Genomic DNA, 21,139 nt, shown 5'->3' with positions numbered 1-21,139 from the left:
TACTTATATTATATAAGGTGTTATTTTACAATTGCAGTAAAACCACGTCAATACAAAATCGCCAGTTGACTGAAAATCAAAAAAAAAATTTGAATCACGAAAAACAAAATGTACACCAAAAAAAACAATATAACTTAATTTTGCTAGAATTTTGTCATTGTTTCCGTTTCGGAATAATATCAATGGTGTCTATTATGGTTCATTCATCAAATCAGTGGAAATAGCTAATTTTAAATAAATTTTATGAATTCTAGCAAATATTTTGATTTACAGCGAATTTAGAATTAACCATGATCGTATTCACAGGGTTTTACCGATGTCCCAAACCAATCTAGATCAAAATTTGTGCAACGTAATGATATAATAAAGTTACCTCATCGCAAAATTTGTAGTGTTGTGCTAAGGAATTAAATAAATATTATATTGTATGGCTTGGTACCATTTATTCAACTTAAAATTACTATGAAAATAATAATATTGTCACAAGAGAAATGTGCTCGAATTACATGACCAAATTTGATCTTTGCCGGTTATCTACCAAGTTGATCAAAAAAATGTCTCTTCTAAATCATATTGGATGATCTGGAGTGAAATTGAAGTATTGATTCTTGTATAACCAGACTAGATGATTACCGACAGAGACAAAACCTCCAAATGTGACATTTGAACTTTTGAAATAACAAGATGCAAGCAAAAACTGCATATCATGTCACTAACCTGATCAAAATATATTTCTGAAGACAGCAAGTGTAGACACGATCCGATTGATAACAGAACTGTCGTGTATCATCCATGTATAATGATTGTTCAAGATGGTCAGTTTTTGTGTAATTTGACTAAAATAGACTGACAACCTTTAAAAAATTGTATGACCACCCAAAAATAAATATGAATATTTACAGCCTTTTAGAATTAGGTACTAATTACATTAGAATACATTGATACAGTAGAACCTCAGTTATCCAGACCTTGATTATCCGAATTTTCAATTATCTGGATATCTTTTCGATCACCAGTTTCATTTATGATTATAAGAAAAACATACAATTTAAAATATATAATAACTTGAATTTTTCAAAAATTTATATTAAAAATAGGTTTATTCTTAAAGTAAAATGGATGTTTTATTATTTTATCGATTACCTTCATCCCTAATTAATCAGGATAATCGAGGTTCTACTGCATTATATGTAATTTTTATGTTTATTCAGAATCTTTTTGAACCAACTGAAGAAAACTTTCTATGGAAACGGTGAGTAAATAATATATGAAGGTGAAGTTGACAAAAGGGCTTACTGAGGTAAATGATTAAGTGAGCTACAAGTCTTCTTTCAAAGCTAATTCGAACAATAAACTTTATCCTGAGAATGATTTTCCGGGTTGCATTTAGATACAAACAAACCAGATTTTAATATAATGAAATATTTTCATTTAAATGCATTCTTACAAAAAAGATGGCAAAACAAAAATACATCATACGTATAGTAAATCAAAGAGTCAAAAAAGGCTGCCTAAATTTTCAATTCAACCACACTAAAAACTTTCTAAAACCTCTATCAAATGCTGCAATACAAACAGATCATATATATGAATCCATCTAGGTACAATTCAAAATCTTTGTTTTTAACTTTTAAATTTGTTGTGGTGTAAATTTTAATAAATTATTATATTACACTATCATAGAGTTAATTATTTTATGATAGACTAAGTATTGAAATACGTTATTTCTATACTTACATACATACTTTGTGATGTCTTATAAAGTTCAACCATATTATTTACGTAAGTAATTCAAAAAGTTAATTTATTTCTATAAGCCCCCAGGTATACGATTGTCTGCGGGTGACAGTGACTGACAGACTACGAATCGTCTGCCGTGTGGTAGAGTGCTAAAGGTTGTCGGTTAATTAAACTTTTGCTGGATAAAACGGTGTAATTTTAATAAATTTTTCGAACACAAAAATTTTAGAAAATGTGTGAAAAAATCCTAAGGTAATTAAAATAAATTATTTACAGAACAATAAAATATATTTTATTGTTATATATGTACAGAAAAATATGATTGGATTTTATAAAAAAATATTAAAAATAGCCTCTAAATTATTATGCTTGTCGCCTTCAAGTTTTCTTATTCGATAATGTCTTATTTAAATCTAAATAAACGTTGAACTATCAGGAAATATTTTTTTTGTTTAATATTTTCTAAAAGTAATTGCATTATCATAAAAAGTGTAGACACTTATTAATGTAAAAACCATTCTTTATAATATACAGATATCGATGGAGAAATTTAATTAATTGATGACAATATTGTTCAAAATATATACACATTTTTAGAGTTCCATAAAAAAATACACAATAAAACCCACGGGTATTTCCCTCTTCCAATTAGCCAATCCTTTGTTGAGGGTGAATCACCAAGGGGCTGTGAAATGAGGAGAAACGACTGAGATATGGTTATAAAACTACAGTCGAACTTGGTTATTACGAGGAAGATTTGACCGACTGAATTTGCTCATTATAGGCATTACTCGTTATATCAAAGAATAGGTATTTTTAAATGAGCGGTCACATAATACAAAAAGTCACAATTCAAACAAAAATACACAATTAGATTTTTTCCCCGAAACAGACTACTAAATAAGTTGTTTATTGTAACGAACGCTGGTAGGTACCTACTGACTTCACAAACCTTGGATTTTTTACATGCAATTTCAACCACATGCGTGAAAACTTTTTCAATATTGTCGGCGAAAACACCAATTAGGTAGGTACTTAGACACTTAACTAGTGTCATAAACGTAATCCGATCTCGGCGGCATCCTGTCGGGTCGGATTTTATTGCTTAGGGTCGAAATGTTTTTAAATGATCGACACATTAAGAGTTTTAAGAAAATTTTTAATGATTTTTAGCTCGGTATATCCGATAAGTAGCTCGTTATAAAAGTGAATAAATGTATGGAGAAAAACATAAACTAAAATGTCAACGAATGTTTCCTCGTTACATCCGTGATCATAATAACTGAGTTCGACGGTAATTAACTTATATTGAAACATTACTTAGTCATTGGGTTCGCCGCAAAAAGAAAACAGGCGGAATTGTCAAAAGTATAATTTTATTAGTGGTTTGTCTCACTTTTATCTCCATTAAAAATAGTTCAAAGATTCTCACCTTCCAAAGTATTTAATTAGTGCGTAGTAGACAAAGAACTACATACTTAATATTGCTGATAAAATTCAAAATGCATTTGCAACAATACTTTAAAATAAAAAAAAACTACACACATTCACCGTAATAATAATTACTAGATATTTATAATATTGGCAAGTCAATTCTCAGACAAAATTAATTCAATGACTTTCGGTATGGAAAGCATATTTAATTACCTTTTTATAAACGTTACGATGGAAGCAAACTATTAATACATACAATAATTAAACATATAATCTTCGTCATACTAATATATCTAACCATGGTTTTCAAAATACTATGTTCTAATTTTGTGAGTGATTCTTATGATTATTACTATTACACACTTTCGAAAAATCTCTCAAATAATTTATTTATAGGAAACTATCAAAATTATTAGTCAGTCGCCTAGAGTCATAACTCACGTTTTGCAATTTTGTCACTTTAGAGTTAATTATACCATGTGATTCTAAAGGCATTAATCTATTTAAAGAAAAATATTTGGCCATCAAAAGTCACTTTAAACCTTGTGAAAATCGTTGACAAAGTTGACTGTTGGTGTCATAACTCACATTTTTCAATGAATAATGTGAGATCCGTCATCAAGACCTTTCTAACAAATCAAGGAGCTGTATTTCTCATAGTGTGCTGTGTGTCTGCAGCCTTAGGAGTATTATATACCTATATTTAAAAAAAATATTGTAAATCGACTCACTCACTCATTAATATTCAATTGAGATCAATACTTTTCTTCTAATTACAAAAAAAACAGTGCTCTGGTGGTTTATTGTGATTATCTCAAAACTCGATTTTTGGAATATGTGAGTTATGACTCTATTTGTTATCAATATCGACTAATCAATTTTTTACATTAAATATTATATTATGTTTCTGAAGGATTTTGTAGTTTACTCTAATACCTGTCACGTGCAGATATTTCTGTTTAAAACTAGAAATATCTAAAAATCTCAAAACAATCTGTTATAGCTGTTCACACGTGCATGGATTTACTGTCGTGAACATACTGTAAAATGAAAATGTAAACACGTATTATCATGCATGTTGTAAGACTGCATGATACATGGATCATAAAGGTTAAGAGGCTTCTGAATTTTTATGCAATAGTAGAACGGTAGTGACGAACCTGCCGGAAAAAATACGAACTACACTGCGCAGAGCATTTTGACATTTACAAATTTTCACAACCTGTCAAATAGCATCATACAATGATAACGTGTCTCGCTTGCGGTTGGAGAATGAGATTGGTGAGACTGTAAACACTTTTGCGTTTATCGCAATAGTTTAATTTACACACTATTGGTGCAAGTAAATCCATGCACGTGTACAGGCTCTATTAGGAAATTGTGAATGTCTGATAATAAAGGGTTATCAAATAAGAGATATATATTTTTAATTTGAAATAAAAACAAAACGGTATAAGATATCAATATGATATTTTTTTATTTTGGAGATTAATTCATGGCATTAACATTTAATAATAATTTCAATATGAATGATCGCCTCTGGATTTTCTTTCCCACATAAATCAGCACTTATTTCACCAACGATAGAAGTAATGTTGGTTTTAAGGTTATTGTGTGTTTGTGGTTTATTGGAGTAAACCAATGATTTAACATAAACCCAGAGAAAACGTCCAATGGAGTTATATCGCATGATTTTGGTAGCCAGTTCCCATTGGAATTTTTGAGATTACACAATCACTGAACTTTTCTCTCAATAAATTGATTGTGTCAGGAGCTGTATGGCATGTTGCACCATCTTATTGGAAGCACATATCATCCAGATCAAAATCATCTAATTCATGTCAGAAAAAATCAGTTATCATGTTTCTGTTGTGTTCTCTACTGACAGCAACTGCATTGACATTTTCGTTTTCAAAAAAATACAGACCAATTACACCTCCAGACCATAAACCACACCAAATTGTTATGTTTTGTGGATGTAAAGGTGTTTCAAGAATAGCATGTGGGTTTTCATTACTCCAAATGCGACAATTGTGCTTATTTACGAAGCCATTTAACCAAAAATGAGCTTCATCGCTGGAGACAATTTTTTCATGAAATAATGGGTCTGTTTAAAGTTTCTCCAAAGCCCTAATTCTAACATATTGTATACAATGTACAACTGTGTATCTTTCCATGATGATTTGTCAAACAATACTGAACAAAAAAATGTCAATTTTGGTGGGAATCAGAAAAGAAATATGGCAGACTTTTAAAATCTATAGTACTAATTTGATAACCCTTTACAACTGAGATTTTTGTAATATTATAAAACAGGTTCATTTTATGCATCGCCAATAATAATTACTATATTATTTTTTATTACACAACAATAATCACAATAAAACTAACAATGGATAAGTTTTCATTTATTTAAGTATTTTATAACATTATTAAAATGTCTTGTAATGCATTTTGCAAAAGTCAATACAAGCCATCCGACAATTATGCTAATCTTATGGGTGTTTCATTATTCAAAATAATTTTAAATGAAATTGTTCAGAATACTTTCATATTTACATAAATTTTGTTCAATGCAAAGATCAATCGTAATTATTTAACCGCTTAAAACAGTTCATTCATAGTACATTTATAAATAAAAATCAGGATTAAAGTTCATAAAACAATTTTGATACTTAGGATTATTTCATGTTATAGCGCAATATGCATCATATTAGTGAATCTGTTGACATGAGATTATTATAATATATTCTAATATTCAAAAACATTTAATTCATGTTATTAGTTCATAGAAAACATAATATTATTCCTGGCTGATGACTGATGGAACGGTTCCATCGCTACATGCAGTTAGTTTGTCAAAATTACAATCGTCTATGATGATCTGCAAATTTCATTAAGATGATCCGATTATACGTGTCACGTTCATTTTCCAAATGACGTATTATCGTATGATACATATATGATGTTACATTAGCATATCAAAGCCCTCAATTAATATCCATGGTGCGACATATAAGAGCTGAGGATAGCATCGAGGATGGGCGGGGCCACCTTGATCATCATGCTCTGCCGGGAGAGGGCAGCGGGCGCCTGGTGGGACTCTTGGAGTTGTCAAGCGGATAGGTTGGCAGCCTTCGTCTCGGCCGGCCGTCATTCCATCATAGCGGAAGGCGATTGCATGACGAGAGACTGCTGCGCCGACCCGCCCGATTTGCTTCTTTTGGTAGCGTGCTGATCGGCTGGCGATATCGACGGATTGCAGTATGCGTACTCCGGCAACCATTTCTCCAATTGTTGATCGAAGAATTCTTCAAGACGCTTGGCGTTTTTATAAATCTCGGAATCGACCTGTGTGTAAAAGAGCACAATCCTCGAATGATTATACTTAAAACGGATGATTTTATAATAATGTTCAACTATAAACAATAAATTATACTTGATCCACATATTTTACACTAGCAACATAATTTATATTGTATAAGGTTCGTATCATTCAACCTGAATCAAACAAATCAAACTAAACCATAGACAATATACATACAAATTGTATGAGTAAAAAATACACCGGAAATGGTTTGAGATTTGACGTTTGGTTCAGTGTATCATTGAAAATCAAACCGTTCTCGGACCATCAGAAATGGTTTGACATGAAACGTCAAACCGATTCGGACGGTTCATAGACTAATGACGATCTGTCAACGTCAGAAAAGCGTTTCCGTGGACATTCTACCAAAGGGTTCCAAATCCAACGGTGCCATTTGATTCGTTCAATTCAGGTTGAATGATACGAACCTATAGAAACACTTTTGTTCTATATTTGAGGTAAACCTTTGATAAAAAAAGCTATAATGCTAACCGGATTATAGGAGTATGCATTCCTGAACATTAGTCTGCAGTCAGCGATGAGATAAGAAACATCGGTGTATTGATTTCCATTTCCAGGCTGCAATTTTAAGCGGATGGTGTCCAGTGACATAGGCTGACGAATTTTCGTGTGGTAGTCTGTATTCTGAAAAACAATAATAGATGTGTCATAGGCACCATAAGAATAAAATATTCTGCGTTAATATTGAAACAGAAAGGGAGAATGAACAAATGTTTATTATTTATGTTTCTTATGAGAATTATTTAAAGTTTCTTTTCTAATTCAATGCTGAATTGCCACAATGCACATAAATAATGTATACCTCTAATGAGACTGGTTCTCTAAATGCAAGACTGATTTCATACTGGCAGTACAATTCCAAGACTATTCTTTCGATCACTTTCTGCTGTCGTGTTGTAAGACCAGCCGTTCTCTTCTCGCCCTGACCGACTTCAGGAATGTCCGCAAAGTTTACACACAGCAAACACTGCCAGCTCTCGGATAAACTGAAAAAAATATATTACATAATAAAATGGTTCATTCGTTGTTTTGCAATTACACTAATGATATTACATTTTTTATCGGTATATAAACATATCTTTTCTCATATTGGTGAAATAGCAGTTACAGCTAGAGTTGGGTATTTCCCGAGAAAATCTCAATCTCGAGATTCGGGATTTCACGAAATAATGAAATTTTGAATTCTCGAGATTCGGGTTTTCTAGAAAAGAATTCTCGAGATATCGGGAAGTTTAAAAAAAACCTGTAAAAATCCTAAAATCAGAGTAAAAACAGACAAATTCCAAAAAAATATGATTTTTTGTATTTATGTAATAAGACAAACAAAATAGAAGTAGGAAAACAAAAATAATTCAAGACTTTACTTATTAAAATAGAGTTTCAAAAAACACAGACTATCAATCGCTGCATCTGACAATCGACATCGAGACAAAATTTTCCTGATGTTGCAAAAATTGCATTCATTTTGAGTCGATGTTGGCTTAATTGTGTTAAATGCCCCGATCAGTCTTTGAACGTTTTGTGTTTTCTGTCCACTTTTTTCATATAAAAAATCAGTTTTTCAATTAATATTTGATAATAAAGAAATCCCGAATCCCGAGGAAAGATTCTCGAGATCTGGGATTTCCCGAAATGTTAAAAATTTCAATTCTCGAGATTCGGGAATGAAAATCACGAAAATTTCTCAAGAATTCCCGAAACCCAACTCTAGTTACAGCTAGATATAGATATAGTCAAACTTGGTTATTACAAGGAAGATGGGACCGACTGAATTTGCTCGTTATATCAAAGAATAGGTATTTTTAAATGAGCGGTCACATAATACAAAAAGTCACACAATTCAAACAAAAATACACAATTAGAATTTTTCCCCGAAACAAGCATGGCATTCATAAACTACAAAAGAAGTTGTTTATTATAATGAACGCTGGTAGGTACCTACTGACTTCAGCTTGGATTTTTTACATGAAAATATTATGTGTGGATACTTTTTCAATTTTGTCGGCGAAAACACCAATTATTAGGTACTTAGACACTCCCATCCCGGTGGCATCCTGTCCGGTCGGATTTTATTGCTAAGGGTCGAAATGTTTTTAAACGATCGACACATTAACAGTTTTAAGAAAATTTTTGACGATATTTTTGCTCGGTATATCCGATAAGTAGCTCGTTATAAAAGTGAATAAATGTATGGAGAAAATCATAAACTAAAATGTCAACGAATGTTTCCTCATTACATCCGAGATCTCGCTATGTCCGTGATCTCGCTATGTCCGTGATCGTAATAACCAAGTTCGACTGTATTATGTATAATCTTTTGTCACATAATATACCAAAAATAAATTATTACATAGGAACATTTCATACAAAAAATCTAAGACAAAAACTGAATCAAAAACCACTTTGTCATCACAGTACCGAAATGTGAAAATACTACATGTACTCACTCTGGCAGTTTATCAATGGTGGGTATGTGGCAGTACTGGTGGAAGACCTTGGGGCACTTGTCACAGCACATGAGCTCGCCCCCGTCCATGCACACTGCGCACCAGTCGTCATTGGGGTCCGCCACGCCTCCCTCCGCTACCGCTGTCACTGCATTGTTCGATTGCTTGCCTGGACATCAAAATGAACATGACATTTGGAATGTAATGCACCGAAAAAAGACAGCTAAAAATGACAGTTGTTTAATGTCACTAAGTCCAAATTACTAAATTCAAGGTGCGTCTCATTAGAGTGCGCTAATGACCATCTTATAGTCACGCCTCCGATAGCAGATTTCTGCATACAGATGACGTGCACACATGTAACATTAATGTTATCACAACAAAACCATCTCAACGCAAACCTGAACCTGTAATAAAATTGCAGTGCATATCACTGTCTGTCTTAAAGTTCAGTTCTAACTCAAAAACTATTGAGACCAATATTGATGAAACCTGCACGGCTTATATACAACACTGTTGGTACAATTTTTAACATAAATTTCTAATATTCTTTGCAATAGTCTTTTTTGAGTGGAAGCATAGACTTTTTAAGTTGTGTTTTTGTAATTTTATTATTTTTGTAATATGCATCTGAAAAATTTGTAAAACACATTTATGTACTTTTACATGATATAATCAAGTGCTGTGATTTTTTACAAAGAAGTTTGGATATTATGAAGGAAGATTCATGTCATTTAGGATGCCTACCTCCGACGAGACCAGCATGTGCCAAGTGCGAGGCGAGCGGAGGCGGCGTAACAATGTCGGTACTGCTGTGCACGTGCGGAGACGTCCCTGCTCCAGCTCCCCCACCCCCCGGACCGCCCGCGCCGCTTTCCGCCAGGACCTGCAATGGCATTCATTATATTCTATGCCAGGGTTTGTGAACCTTTTTACGTACACGTGCCAAAACTTCCCAAAATTATTTTTCGACTGTCTGACATGCCAAGCAGTTTTTCAAGAGGAAAAATAGTTTTTAAGAATTCTATTTAAAAATGATGATTTTGTAGATACCACTCATAGAACATAGCACACATATAGTTTTTTAGTTTTTTCAATGACGCCATACATTTTGGTCAACCAATTTTGAAACTGTCTGTTAGAATTACTGCTACCTATTAGTGGGTCTATTCTATACTTATCGAACACTAAATTGATAAATATTATCAAACTTAGGGTAGGTTTGTATCAAAATATTAGCACTTATTGTAACAATTACACAAAGCCGGTTTTTATTGTTGCAATAAGTGCGATATTTTAACAGCAGCAAGATAGGTGCTGTTAAAATATAGCACTTATTGCAACAATAAAAACCGGCTTCGTGTAATTGTTACAATAAGTGCTAATATTTTGATACAAACCTACCCTAAGTTTGATAATATTTTTCACTTTATCACTTTAGCGGTCGATAAGCATAGAATAGACCCATAGCTCCACCAAATTTTTGTTTCTTATTTGGTACAGCCATTTTTGTGGGTAGTAATGAAATTGTTTGTTACTGTATTACTTAGTTTGATTTTTTAAACACAAATTGCTCTGATCAGATGAGGCATTCTCTCGCTACAGTGGTCTGAAGCAATGTAAATCTATCAAAATCAAAGGTTCGCAGCGCGAGTTCTCTGATGTAGTTAGTGCAATAATATGACGCATAAAGCCTAAAAACCGACCTATGCAATTTTATATTTACATTAAACGTAATGCTTCTTCTTGAAGTGTTATTAAATACTATTTTTTAAACAATGCGATCTGTCATTTATTATTATTAGAGGTATTTTTTCTGTCTTCAAATGCGTGCCATGCAAAATCACCTCTAGTGGGTTCGCCACCACTGTTACAATACTTGATACCGATTCTGCAATGTTTTTAGAGTGTTTGAATTGGTACCCATAGTAAAGTTAATATTCTGTAAGTGCGGTGCATTGAAAAATAGCAGCTATAATTTTTTTTATAACCGCTTCATAGACTGTTATAATAATGTGGCCTTTGATGTTTCATTATTATAGATGTATGACATATCGACTGCTTAATCTGCAAACTGGCCAACTCCACTTCGGCAAGTTGTTCAGTGGGTCTATTCTATACATATCGAACACTAAATTGATAAATAGTATCAAACTTAGGGTAGCTTTGTATCAAAATATTAGCACTTATTGTAACAATTACACGAAGTTGGATTTTATTGTTGCAATAAGTGCTATATTTTAACAGCACCTATCTTGCTGCTGTTAAAATATTGCACTTATTGCAACAATAAAAACCAGCTTCGTGTAATTGTTACAATAAGTGCTAATATTTTGATACAAACCTACCCTAAGTTTGATAATATTTATCACTTTATCACTTTAGCGGTCGATAAGCATAGAATAGACCCACAGGAAGGAGAAAAAACTTAATAATTTAACTATCGAGCGGAATATAACAATTCCAAAAATACATGTGTAGATTTTTTTTTTTTACAAATAAACGACTTAATACAATATTTTAGCTTCCCTTTTTTACATAAAGAAAAATTATACAAAGAGCAGTGTTGTACCATTCACGATATTAGAAATTTGGCACCTGCAGTTGGGTGTTTTGTGTGAAGAACGATAATGCATTTATTTATAGGTGGATTAGGAGTTATAAATTTTGTGTGAGCATAGAAAACATACTTTATAACAAAATGCCATCAAAATCCCATTTTTTGGTCAAAAGTGCAGTTAGCTGGTTTGCGGATTAAGCAGTCGATATGCGATTTTATGGTTGTTTATATAAATATTCTAAACAATGATTTCACAGGCTGTTATAAGTTGTCTTTTTAAGGATCACTTTCATTTATTTAGACCCTTTCTTCTGGAGAAATGTTTTTGTTTAAAATCAATTTATATAAAAATATTATTAGTTATATTATAAATTTCTATTTCACCTGTTTTTAAAAATTGTTCATGATAAATTAAACATTCAAACTATATTTCTACAAAAGCATATAACTTTCTATTCAGAATTGGGTATAAATCAAGAAATGTAAATTTGTTATGATCAAAAGGTAAACATTGGAATGGGAGGAAGGCAAGAGATATTCTTTATTGCGGGGGATGATTGACTAAGGGGGTGGATGAAAAGTGTGGTTGTAAATCACCTGTACCCCGTTACTATCCAATTTGGCTATGGTGGCCATAAGATCATTCACTGACTCCTGGCAAAGCTTATCCAAGCTGTGAGATGCAGCATCAGTTGCGTTCATGCCCTGAGAAAGGAAATGGTGACAAAATATAAGTAATTGCCCATTTAAATATATGGCTTTCTTAGTCCAGTGCGTAAGGCATTGATTCTCATCCAGGACCTTTGGGTTTAATTTCTCAAAGCCCGGGTGTTTGATTGCTACATTACTGTTTCACCACACTACTGTTGTGGTATTAAAAAGAATATGTATATTTAAATTACGTATTCCACTCATCCAAGGATTAATTAGATCATAAATGTAAATATTTATAATAAGAATATGTATTTCATCCACCCTGTAAAAAGTGAGTAAAAAATGATATACATATTGAAAATAAATTTTAAATGAAGAATATCATGCAATGATTCTTGCACAAGCACATTCTATCGCCACTTAAAAACACATAAAATGACATACTGGGAAAAAATAAGTTAAATGCAACATTTATTCACAATGTATCAGCACTTACAAACACATAAAATGGCATATTGCAGAAAAATCATTTAAATAAAACATTTTATTTATATATAAGTAGGTACTTAACATAAAATTTCACATATGCACTGATGGAAAATCAATAACATTAAATGATCTCATGTAATATTCTTGCCCCCTTCTGAGTCCTATTCCCCTTAAGCCCCTCTCATGTCTTCTAGCGCATCTTGTCTAAAATGTAAAATGAACTTACATGTGCATTAGGGCTAGGAGTCTTTGGATTGGTGGATGTGACCGTGGCAGCGGGAGGTTGTCGGCCTCCTCCGCCAATTGGTTGCCTAATTGTGATCTTGAAAGAGGAGTCCTGCGAGTTGGCGCCGCCCAGAGACTGCTGTTGCTGGTGGGATCCGTATCCTGGAGGGTCACCGGGGCCATTATAAAGACCTGCAATGTGTAACAACATAATTACTTCATTTAAGACTCTAAGCTGTCTACGGTCTTATTAAAAAATTAGCCTAATTGATTGATCTGCAGAAATTTTTATTTTAAAGGTGGGTATACTTTCATCCTGACAAATTGATATATTTTGGTAAAAATCTGTCATATCGACTGGAAAGGACTGAACATGATGTATGCCCACTTTCATTTACCAATACATACTAAATGCGATGTAGTGAATTTTATATAAATTACATTGATGATAATAAAAACTCTAAATAACGCAACACAATTTTTATCACTATTAGATACCTAAATTAAATTCTACAGGTCTGTTTATAAATACGCAGGTTTTTTGGTTGTACCACCATTATCAATAAGTATAAAACTCATAGACATAATCATGCCTCTCACTCATTCCAGGACTATTCAAGAATAATACCTACAATTAACCAAAAAGTAGGTATTATTATTTATCCAGAATCATCCACTAATCCAAAACCTGTAACTGTGGGTCTTAAAATTGCATTACAAACACTACAAAAATTGGGCTGGTAAAATTAATGTTGGGCATAGGGTGAAAGGATCGAAAAAGGAAAACCAATAGTAAGTGAATAGAGAAGGTTTAGAAAATACCTTTAACACAATCACTGATTAATAATATTTGAGTTTCCTGTCAATGACAGTAATCTTCAGCAGTGTATTTTAGATAGCATTTACAAATTAATTAAATAGTTTGTAAATCAAAATATGAACGGGCTTGTTTCATTCACTTGTTTTTAACTATTTTCTGTTTCATGTGTTGTAACACAAAGAATGAAAACGTTTCATCATTTTATCAAATCTCATGTGAATATAAATTGTAGCAAAATGTTAAAAATAGCTTACCTAATAGAACTTAGTTAACCATGGTGATCTCCAAATCTCCATAAATAATTTAGTTGACATGTCTTCTCAAAGTGTTATAAATTGAGATGTTTCATTTATTAGATTATATCTTATGAATTTGATGTAGTGTTATGTTTACATGTTCTCCAAATTCATACATCCCAGATAACTGATCATGAAAAATATTGATGCTTTCTGCTTCCATGGTTCATAAATATTGAATGCGTATTCGGCTTTATGATTGATATGTAATGATGTGTAGCCAACTAAGTAATGAGTCAATATCAAAGTGCCTTGGTTATCGAAAGATATTGAGAGTTAATGTTCCAATACCTTGACACTTTCCATGTCTAATATTATTTTTATGTTTGTTTAGTGTTTTTTAAGTATTTTAAAGTGTAATATTTCCAACAGTTCAGGTTTCCAAAACCTGGGTGAATTCTTTACTTAGGAATAATATATTTTCACAATATATTTTGTTAGTTTAATATAAGTGTGAAGTGACTACATATAATCATGTGTCGGCTATACATTTGCCATCAGTGGGTGTGCATAGTGCCTGAAGATGCTGAAAGGTGAACCAAGGTGGCAAAAAACTTGTATCAAATAGAATTTATCTTGATGTTAAAGAACGGATGTGTAGTTGTCCATACTCACATTTTATCAAGGATCACAATTTCCACTTTCCTGGCAGAATGTAGATCTTCGTAGATGATAATGTTACATGTCATATTTTCCATCCTAGATGTATAAAAGTGGCACATCGATGAAAGATTTATTTTGATTTTTTTTGTTGCATATTTTGTGATGTATTTGCTATCTCCAATCACTGTGTTATTATAAAGTATAATATAATATTTTAACTGCTTCCCAATATTGAGAATGCTTAATTGTGCTACGATTAACCCATTGAATTGTGCAACATCTATAGTTAAAAATGAAATATTGGTATATCAATAATAGATCAGATTCTCACAGTTGGACCAGGGATGGGATATATTGAGGTGAAACAGAAGTTAGGGTTAATAAATTAATGGAATTCTTGTTAATAGTCTATTACTGAAGTGAAAAGCTAGACTGGGATGCAAAAAGCCAATTAAGAAAGGTTATGAGGGGATTGGAAAAAAATATGAAAATTCGGATGAATGTGTAAAACATAAATTCGAAATGTGCTTAAAATTCAAACCCACACAAAATAAATTAAGTTTCTAACCCTTACCAAACAAACCAGCAAAACAAACATACAATTTACACATCACACCAAAGTATACAATTTTGATTATTGGACATTGATTTGTTTAATTTAATCGCTTATTAACCATTTAAATTTAGCCCTTGAGAGATTCGAACCTATTATTAATGTACCATAATTTCAGTGAAACAGTTCTTTCATTAAAAAATATTTGTATATTTTTTGTAAGAAAATGTTTCAATCAAAGTTTTGGTTCACCCGTGTGAGATACCATCAAACTATAACTCGCTGACTGTTTGAATTATTGGTGGATAACATAACAATAGAGTGACAAAGATATCGCTCGCCCTTTCTACACAGATCATGTGCTCGAGATAATAATTAAAGATTTCTTCTATGTCATAAGTATATAGTCACCAATATTAACAATCACCGATTCGTAGTTTTAAGGGGCACCACTACATATATTAGAGTGCGGATGAGATGAGCTGAAAAGTGTAATATAACTCTCGCGAAAAAGAATTGAACTTTTTAAGAAATATCTAGGTACAGCTCATAAATTCATTAGGATATAGCAAATATCTACCAATGTGTAACATTTTTAAATAATCAATACTCAAAAACCTCGTCAATCGTGTCAGTACAATGGAAAAATCTGGCAACCATGTAAATATCAAGAATCATTATATTGTACAGTTTATTATATTTTTATTTTTTAAACTACAAAACTCCATTTAAAATGGTGTTTTGGATTTACAAGGTTTACAAGATGATGTTTTTACATGGTGTGACAAAAATACTACTCAGTGTTTTATTTGATAGTTAGCTCATATCTATCCGCAGCTTTAGGATTTTGGAAAGAAGAGGTAATATTAAACAAAAGAGTACAAAAAAAAAAACAGAACATATATTTTAAACAAAAATATAAATATTTACAAGAACAAAAAAAGCCTTAAGGCTATAAATTTAATCCTTCAAGGATAACACAAATATTTTTAAACAAAATAATATTATCATTTTAAAGCTAATCATTAAATCTATTTACATAATAAAAAGAATATTTAGGTTATTGAGATAAATATATATTTTAATACTGTTTTAAAAAGAAGTCTCTGGCCGCTACAGAAAATTAAGACCATTTGCAGCGAAATCAATTTTAGCAAATGAGTTTTAATGTAACAGTCATGGTTAAACAGAATAGTTTTTTCAAAAAAATTGTGAAGAAACGCCACATTGAAAGAGTAACACCCTTTGTTAGCAAAGTAACATATCGTCGCTAATTTTCTACAAACACGTATTTTAATTTTTGTCAGTTTTGAATTGTTTGATGTAATGAATTCAGAATTTGAATACGCACATATTCCACTAACACGTATCTCAAAACATACTTTACAACATAATATATTTAAGCAATAACAAAAACTCGTATCACAATAAAAGACTTTTATAAATATTATAAACTCGTATCTTGAATTACGTGTTTGTAAGTATACAGAATACTGAACTCCGACAGATGATTGTACTGAAGCTTTTTCTCGAAAGTCAAGATACGTGTTTGCTGCAGTAATATTCACAGTAAAGTTGCAACGCATTCTCGTATCTCCAACAATATGACTGATCAGTCGAAAGTATAGTGCGATAAATTGGAGAAAATTAACATTTTTTTTCATGAAAATATGTGTAAATATACTAAATGGATATTTCATAGAAGAAAATTTATTTCTAAATTAAAAACTGAGAGAATAAAGTTGTTATTTGCCTCTCCTGAAAAGTTGTGTTTTTTGATATACATGTTTGTAGAAAATTGCAGACGATACGTAATTCAGTTAGGCTGGATTGACGAATGTTTCAAATTATGGCAGCCCTTTTGTAAACAGCTGTAATACATATCTACATCAAAACTTTTTTCACATACTGTAGTGCGTTACTTATTATATTACATACTACAACTGAGACAAATTGATATTTACAATATTATGACGTAATCAAAATCATTATGTGAAAAATGATCTTCACTGTTTGTATACATCAGCTAAAGCAGGGGGGGTGTTTAATTTTTAAAGTTCCTTTTTGGGTAACTTTTGATTTTCCAAGAAAAGAAAGCATTTTTTTTCTAACCATGCTGTCTTCCTGCAATATAAAATTTTCCAGAAGTGGCTTTTTTTAAACTCATCCTTCCAAAGGTATTCTATTTATTATTTCAAAAATTGTGTTACAGATTGATGAAAATTAACCCACTCAATATACCAAACGATTAAATTTTAGAAGTATACAAACCAAAGTCATACTTACTACTTTATTAACCACCATACATATTATTAAAATAACTATAAATAAAGACCCTTTGACGCACATAATACTGTTATGTATCACAATCCTTAAAAAACATTTGCGTACTGATTACTTTTTAAACAACTTATCTTATATATAAGAAGCTGTCAATAATTCTGTCTATTCATCCAATTCTCACTAGCATGTAATCCTCGTAAATCCCATTTTAGTCAAAAATTAGATGTCAATCATGTAAATAATTTATGAGGCATTTAATCGAATAATGAGAACATAAATAACTAGATTTGATGTTAAATCTACATAAAATTTAAACAATAGCGCGTTACCTTCTGCCCAAAATTAAAAGAACACGAAACACATTATGTGTACAGCCATCTGTTTTAAAGTAATATTTAAATCAAATACAGTTTACATGAAGGGGGACGCTACACTACGTGATTTTTACACCATGATACGCCATTTACGCCACTGATTAATTAATTTCAATTCAAAGTATTAATATCAAGGAAACAAAGTGCGCCACCATTGTTGATCTACTTTTTTACATTATTTTAACTTACTCCATTAGTATAGTATGTAGTCATTATACTGAGATCCGTAAACCTATAAAATCAACATAAAAGCTAACAATAGTCTATCGTTGTCCAAACATCAGGCAGGTAAAAAATGCACTTTAAGGTATGGTAATTCATGAATCGGGGTAACTATGGTCACTCACTTCAATATTTATACTCACCGATGTTTCCTTAAATCGAAGAATTTCAAACTTATCAGTTTATTTATTACATGTTACGCTACCATGACGTTGTTGTGGCAAAACCATGTAGTGAAGCGCCAGGGTTATTTGTAACAATAATTATTAGATGAGACATTAATTTGATGTGTACAATGTATGTAAATTATAATTATGTTATATACAAGATATTGTAGACATTAATAATAACTATGAACAAATAGATAAATCGAATCTCTCTATGGGCCAATTAATTTTCATAAACCGAATTAAGGCAGTAGAAAATAATAATGTTTAAAACAAATAGAGAAAAATTACTACAATAATCACTGTAATGTGTAAAAGATAATTTGTAATATATTAAATACCCCCCCCCCCCCCCCCCACTTATAACTAAATAATTGCATATTATTAAAACAGAATTATCAGAATTAACCCAGCGGGTCTATTCTATACACAAGGCTGCTTTCGGTCCGCTACGGCAGCTAAATAGGGTAGGAAAGTATCGAATTATTAACACTTATTGTGACAATTACAATAATTTTGTTATAATTGTTACAATAAGTACTATGTTATAACAGCACCTTTCTTGGATGTGATAAATTTTAGACCGAGACAGATAGTTTTCGACAGTTCAGACGGTTAACTTATTGTAATTGTTACAATAAGTGTTAATTATTCGATACTTTCCTACCCTATTTAGCTGCCGTAGCAGACCGAAAGCAGGCTTGTGTATAGAATAGACCCGCAGATAGTTTGAATTTACTAAAACGGAGATAAATCACTATTTCTGCTCCAAGGGTGTCTCGATTAGGGATTGCAATATTGGTATTTCAAAACCGGATTTTCAGTATTTTTCGATACCGAATAAAAATCAGACAATAACGATATATTCGGTATTGAAAGTGGAAATAAAATGTATTCCAAAATGTATATATATAAAAGGTTAAACAGGACTGTAAAGTTTTTGTCGGGTTATGTGATGTCTGGTTTACTTCCTTTTCCATTTGACGTGTAAGTGTAAAAAGTGCAATAAACAAATAAAACATTAGGTGGAATAATCAGTAGAGTACATACATATCTAAGTGCCAATCATTCAACTACCAAGTATTTGTAAACATCAACATGTCCACCGTATCTTACCTTTACCTATTTTTAAAGGTTTACATATAATATGTACGTATTATATTATTACCATATATTTCACGAATACCGGTATTCAATAGGAAACACCGAAATACCGGTATAGATATTTTTATTCGGTATTGCAATCCCTAGTCTCGATGCACATTTTATGAGAATTGGTTGTCAGCCATACACCTACACATGTTATTGGGTCGGATTTAAACGCACATTGTATGAAAAAAAACGACATGAATTTGACCTGGCGATAAGATTTAAATTTATCACAATTGCTCTGATTGGGAACATAAACAAAAAATGAAAATATACGAAACCTGAAATGTCTTTCTACTTAATAATGTATAATGCTACCAACCATCAACAAGGGACTGTCAATTGGCTTTAAGAAAAAGCCAAATAAACTTCAATAAAACGTTAGATAATCACTATGAATTGTAATAAAAAGAGATTCATGAATTTCTAAATGTCTTATGGAGTAGCCGAGTCCACTTGTGTATTTAGCCATAAGACTATAATGAATGCTTAATTACAAAATAAGACTGTGGTCAGAATTATATTATGTAAAGCACGCTTAGCGTTATTTAACTGTAACTCGACAACATAATATGCGTACAGCTAACTTAAAATATAATGGATATATGTAGTCCTACACAGTATACTGGGTAAATTGTGATTGTGTTAACTATTCCTTACTGGGAATAATAATATAAAATTCAACAAGAAGCACATTGTTGGTGCTGGAGTCATGATGCGAGTATTGCGAGCTATTAGCTCTCCAAACCACCACACTTCAAGTTATACTTGTCAATGTGTAAGATGCCATTATTTTGATATAATATATCTTCCCTTATGGTTAATGATATTTGAATTATTTTCTAAGCACAGCACACTTTTCAGTCTCTCAATAACATCTAAAATATGAAACATCATCAAAAGTAGTTCTGACTTTTTTGACACGACTATTTACATAATACAGTAAAACCCCGTTAATACGAATATATTCGCGAAAATTTACAAAATCTATTTATCGCGAATTTGGAAAAAAAAACTTTTTTCCAAGTTTTACTGTTTTTTCGCTATACATTTTGTATTTCGTAATTCAAATTTTTTCGACTTTCTGTCCTGTTGATTTCGAATTAATAGTGTTTTACTGTATTATGATGACATGCAAGTGAAAATTTAATTGAAAACCTCTTTATTTGTATGAAAATGAATAATAATCCCATTATATATCCAATATTTACAAATCTTTAGTGTTGTCACATGCTTAACACATTCGCAGACACATGTTGGTGATGTGACACATTGAAATTATTGTATTAAGAATATTATTTTACTTACTTTTTCTAACTTTTCGATTTAGATACGTGTATAGAAATGAAGTCTTAAGATACAACATTATATAATGGAAATATGTACTGTGACACAGGGAACATATTGTTTTAATCCAAAATACGACTTCTATAAACGTCGTGTCGTATTCCGTTCCACAGTAGAGGACGTCAATGGACGTCCTGTCATATCACATCTCACAGAATACGACATTTATAGACATTGTGTCTGCGAATGTCTTAATTAACTGGCAGCAATAGCATAATATTATTGTGAGGATTTTTTTTATGATTAGGAATTAATAAAATTGTGAACATCACCTTTCATCGGACGGAATTTAGATCCGCTATATTATATTATAATAATTGAAACAGTGAGGTTAAAGAAGTTATAATAGTGTTAGTTATGCCTAGTGCACATTTGCATACATATTATA

The 21,139-nt window shown here is 31.6% G+C and overlaps 1 protein-coding gene across 2 annotated transcripts in view; it reads right to left on the bottom strand.

The window, feature by feature from the left end:
* Positions 1-5,473: 5,473 nt before the first annotated feature.
* LOC147078038 (E3 ubiquitin-protein ligase TRIM33-like) overlaps positions 5,474-21,139 on the bottom strand; it is a 105,380-nt gene continuing 89,714 nt past the window's right edge. For both annotated transcript variants that reach the window (XM_085961140.1, XM_085961141.1), the window contains exons 13-19: positions 12,939-13,129; positions 12,167-12,274; positions 9,757-9,895; positions 9,010-9,178; positions 7,365-7,548; positions 7,034-7,186; positions 5,474-6,525 (exon numbers count right to left, since the gene is read on the bottom strand). In XM_085961140.1, the coding sequence (XP_085817266.1) occupies positions 6,328-6,525; positions 7,034-7,186; positions 7,365-7,548; positions 9,010-9,178; positions 9,757-9,895; positions 12,167-12,274; positions 12,939-13,129 (1,142 nt within the window). In that variant the 3' untranslated portion in view covers positions 5,474-6,327. The remainder of the gene's footprint in view (positions 6,526-7,033; positions 7,187-7,364; positions 7,549-9,009; positions 9,179-9,756; positions 9,896-12,166; positions 12,275-12,938; positions 13,130-21,139) is intronic.

Source organism: Rhyacophila brunnea, unplaced genomic scaffold (genome assembly GCF_057557595.1).
Source record: "Rhyacophila brunnea isolate RB1 unplaced genomic scaffold, BYU_Rbru_1.0 scaffold_12, whole genome shotgun sequence".
NCBI lineage: Eukaryota > Metazoa > Arthropoda > Insecta > Trichoptera > Rhyacophilidae > Rhyacophila > Rhyacophila brunnea.
This window is presented reverse-complemented; position numbering and strand designations above follow the sequence as displayed.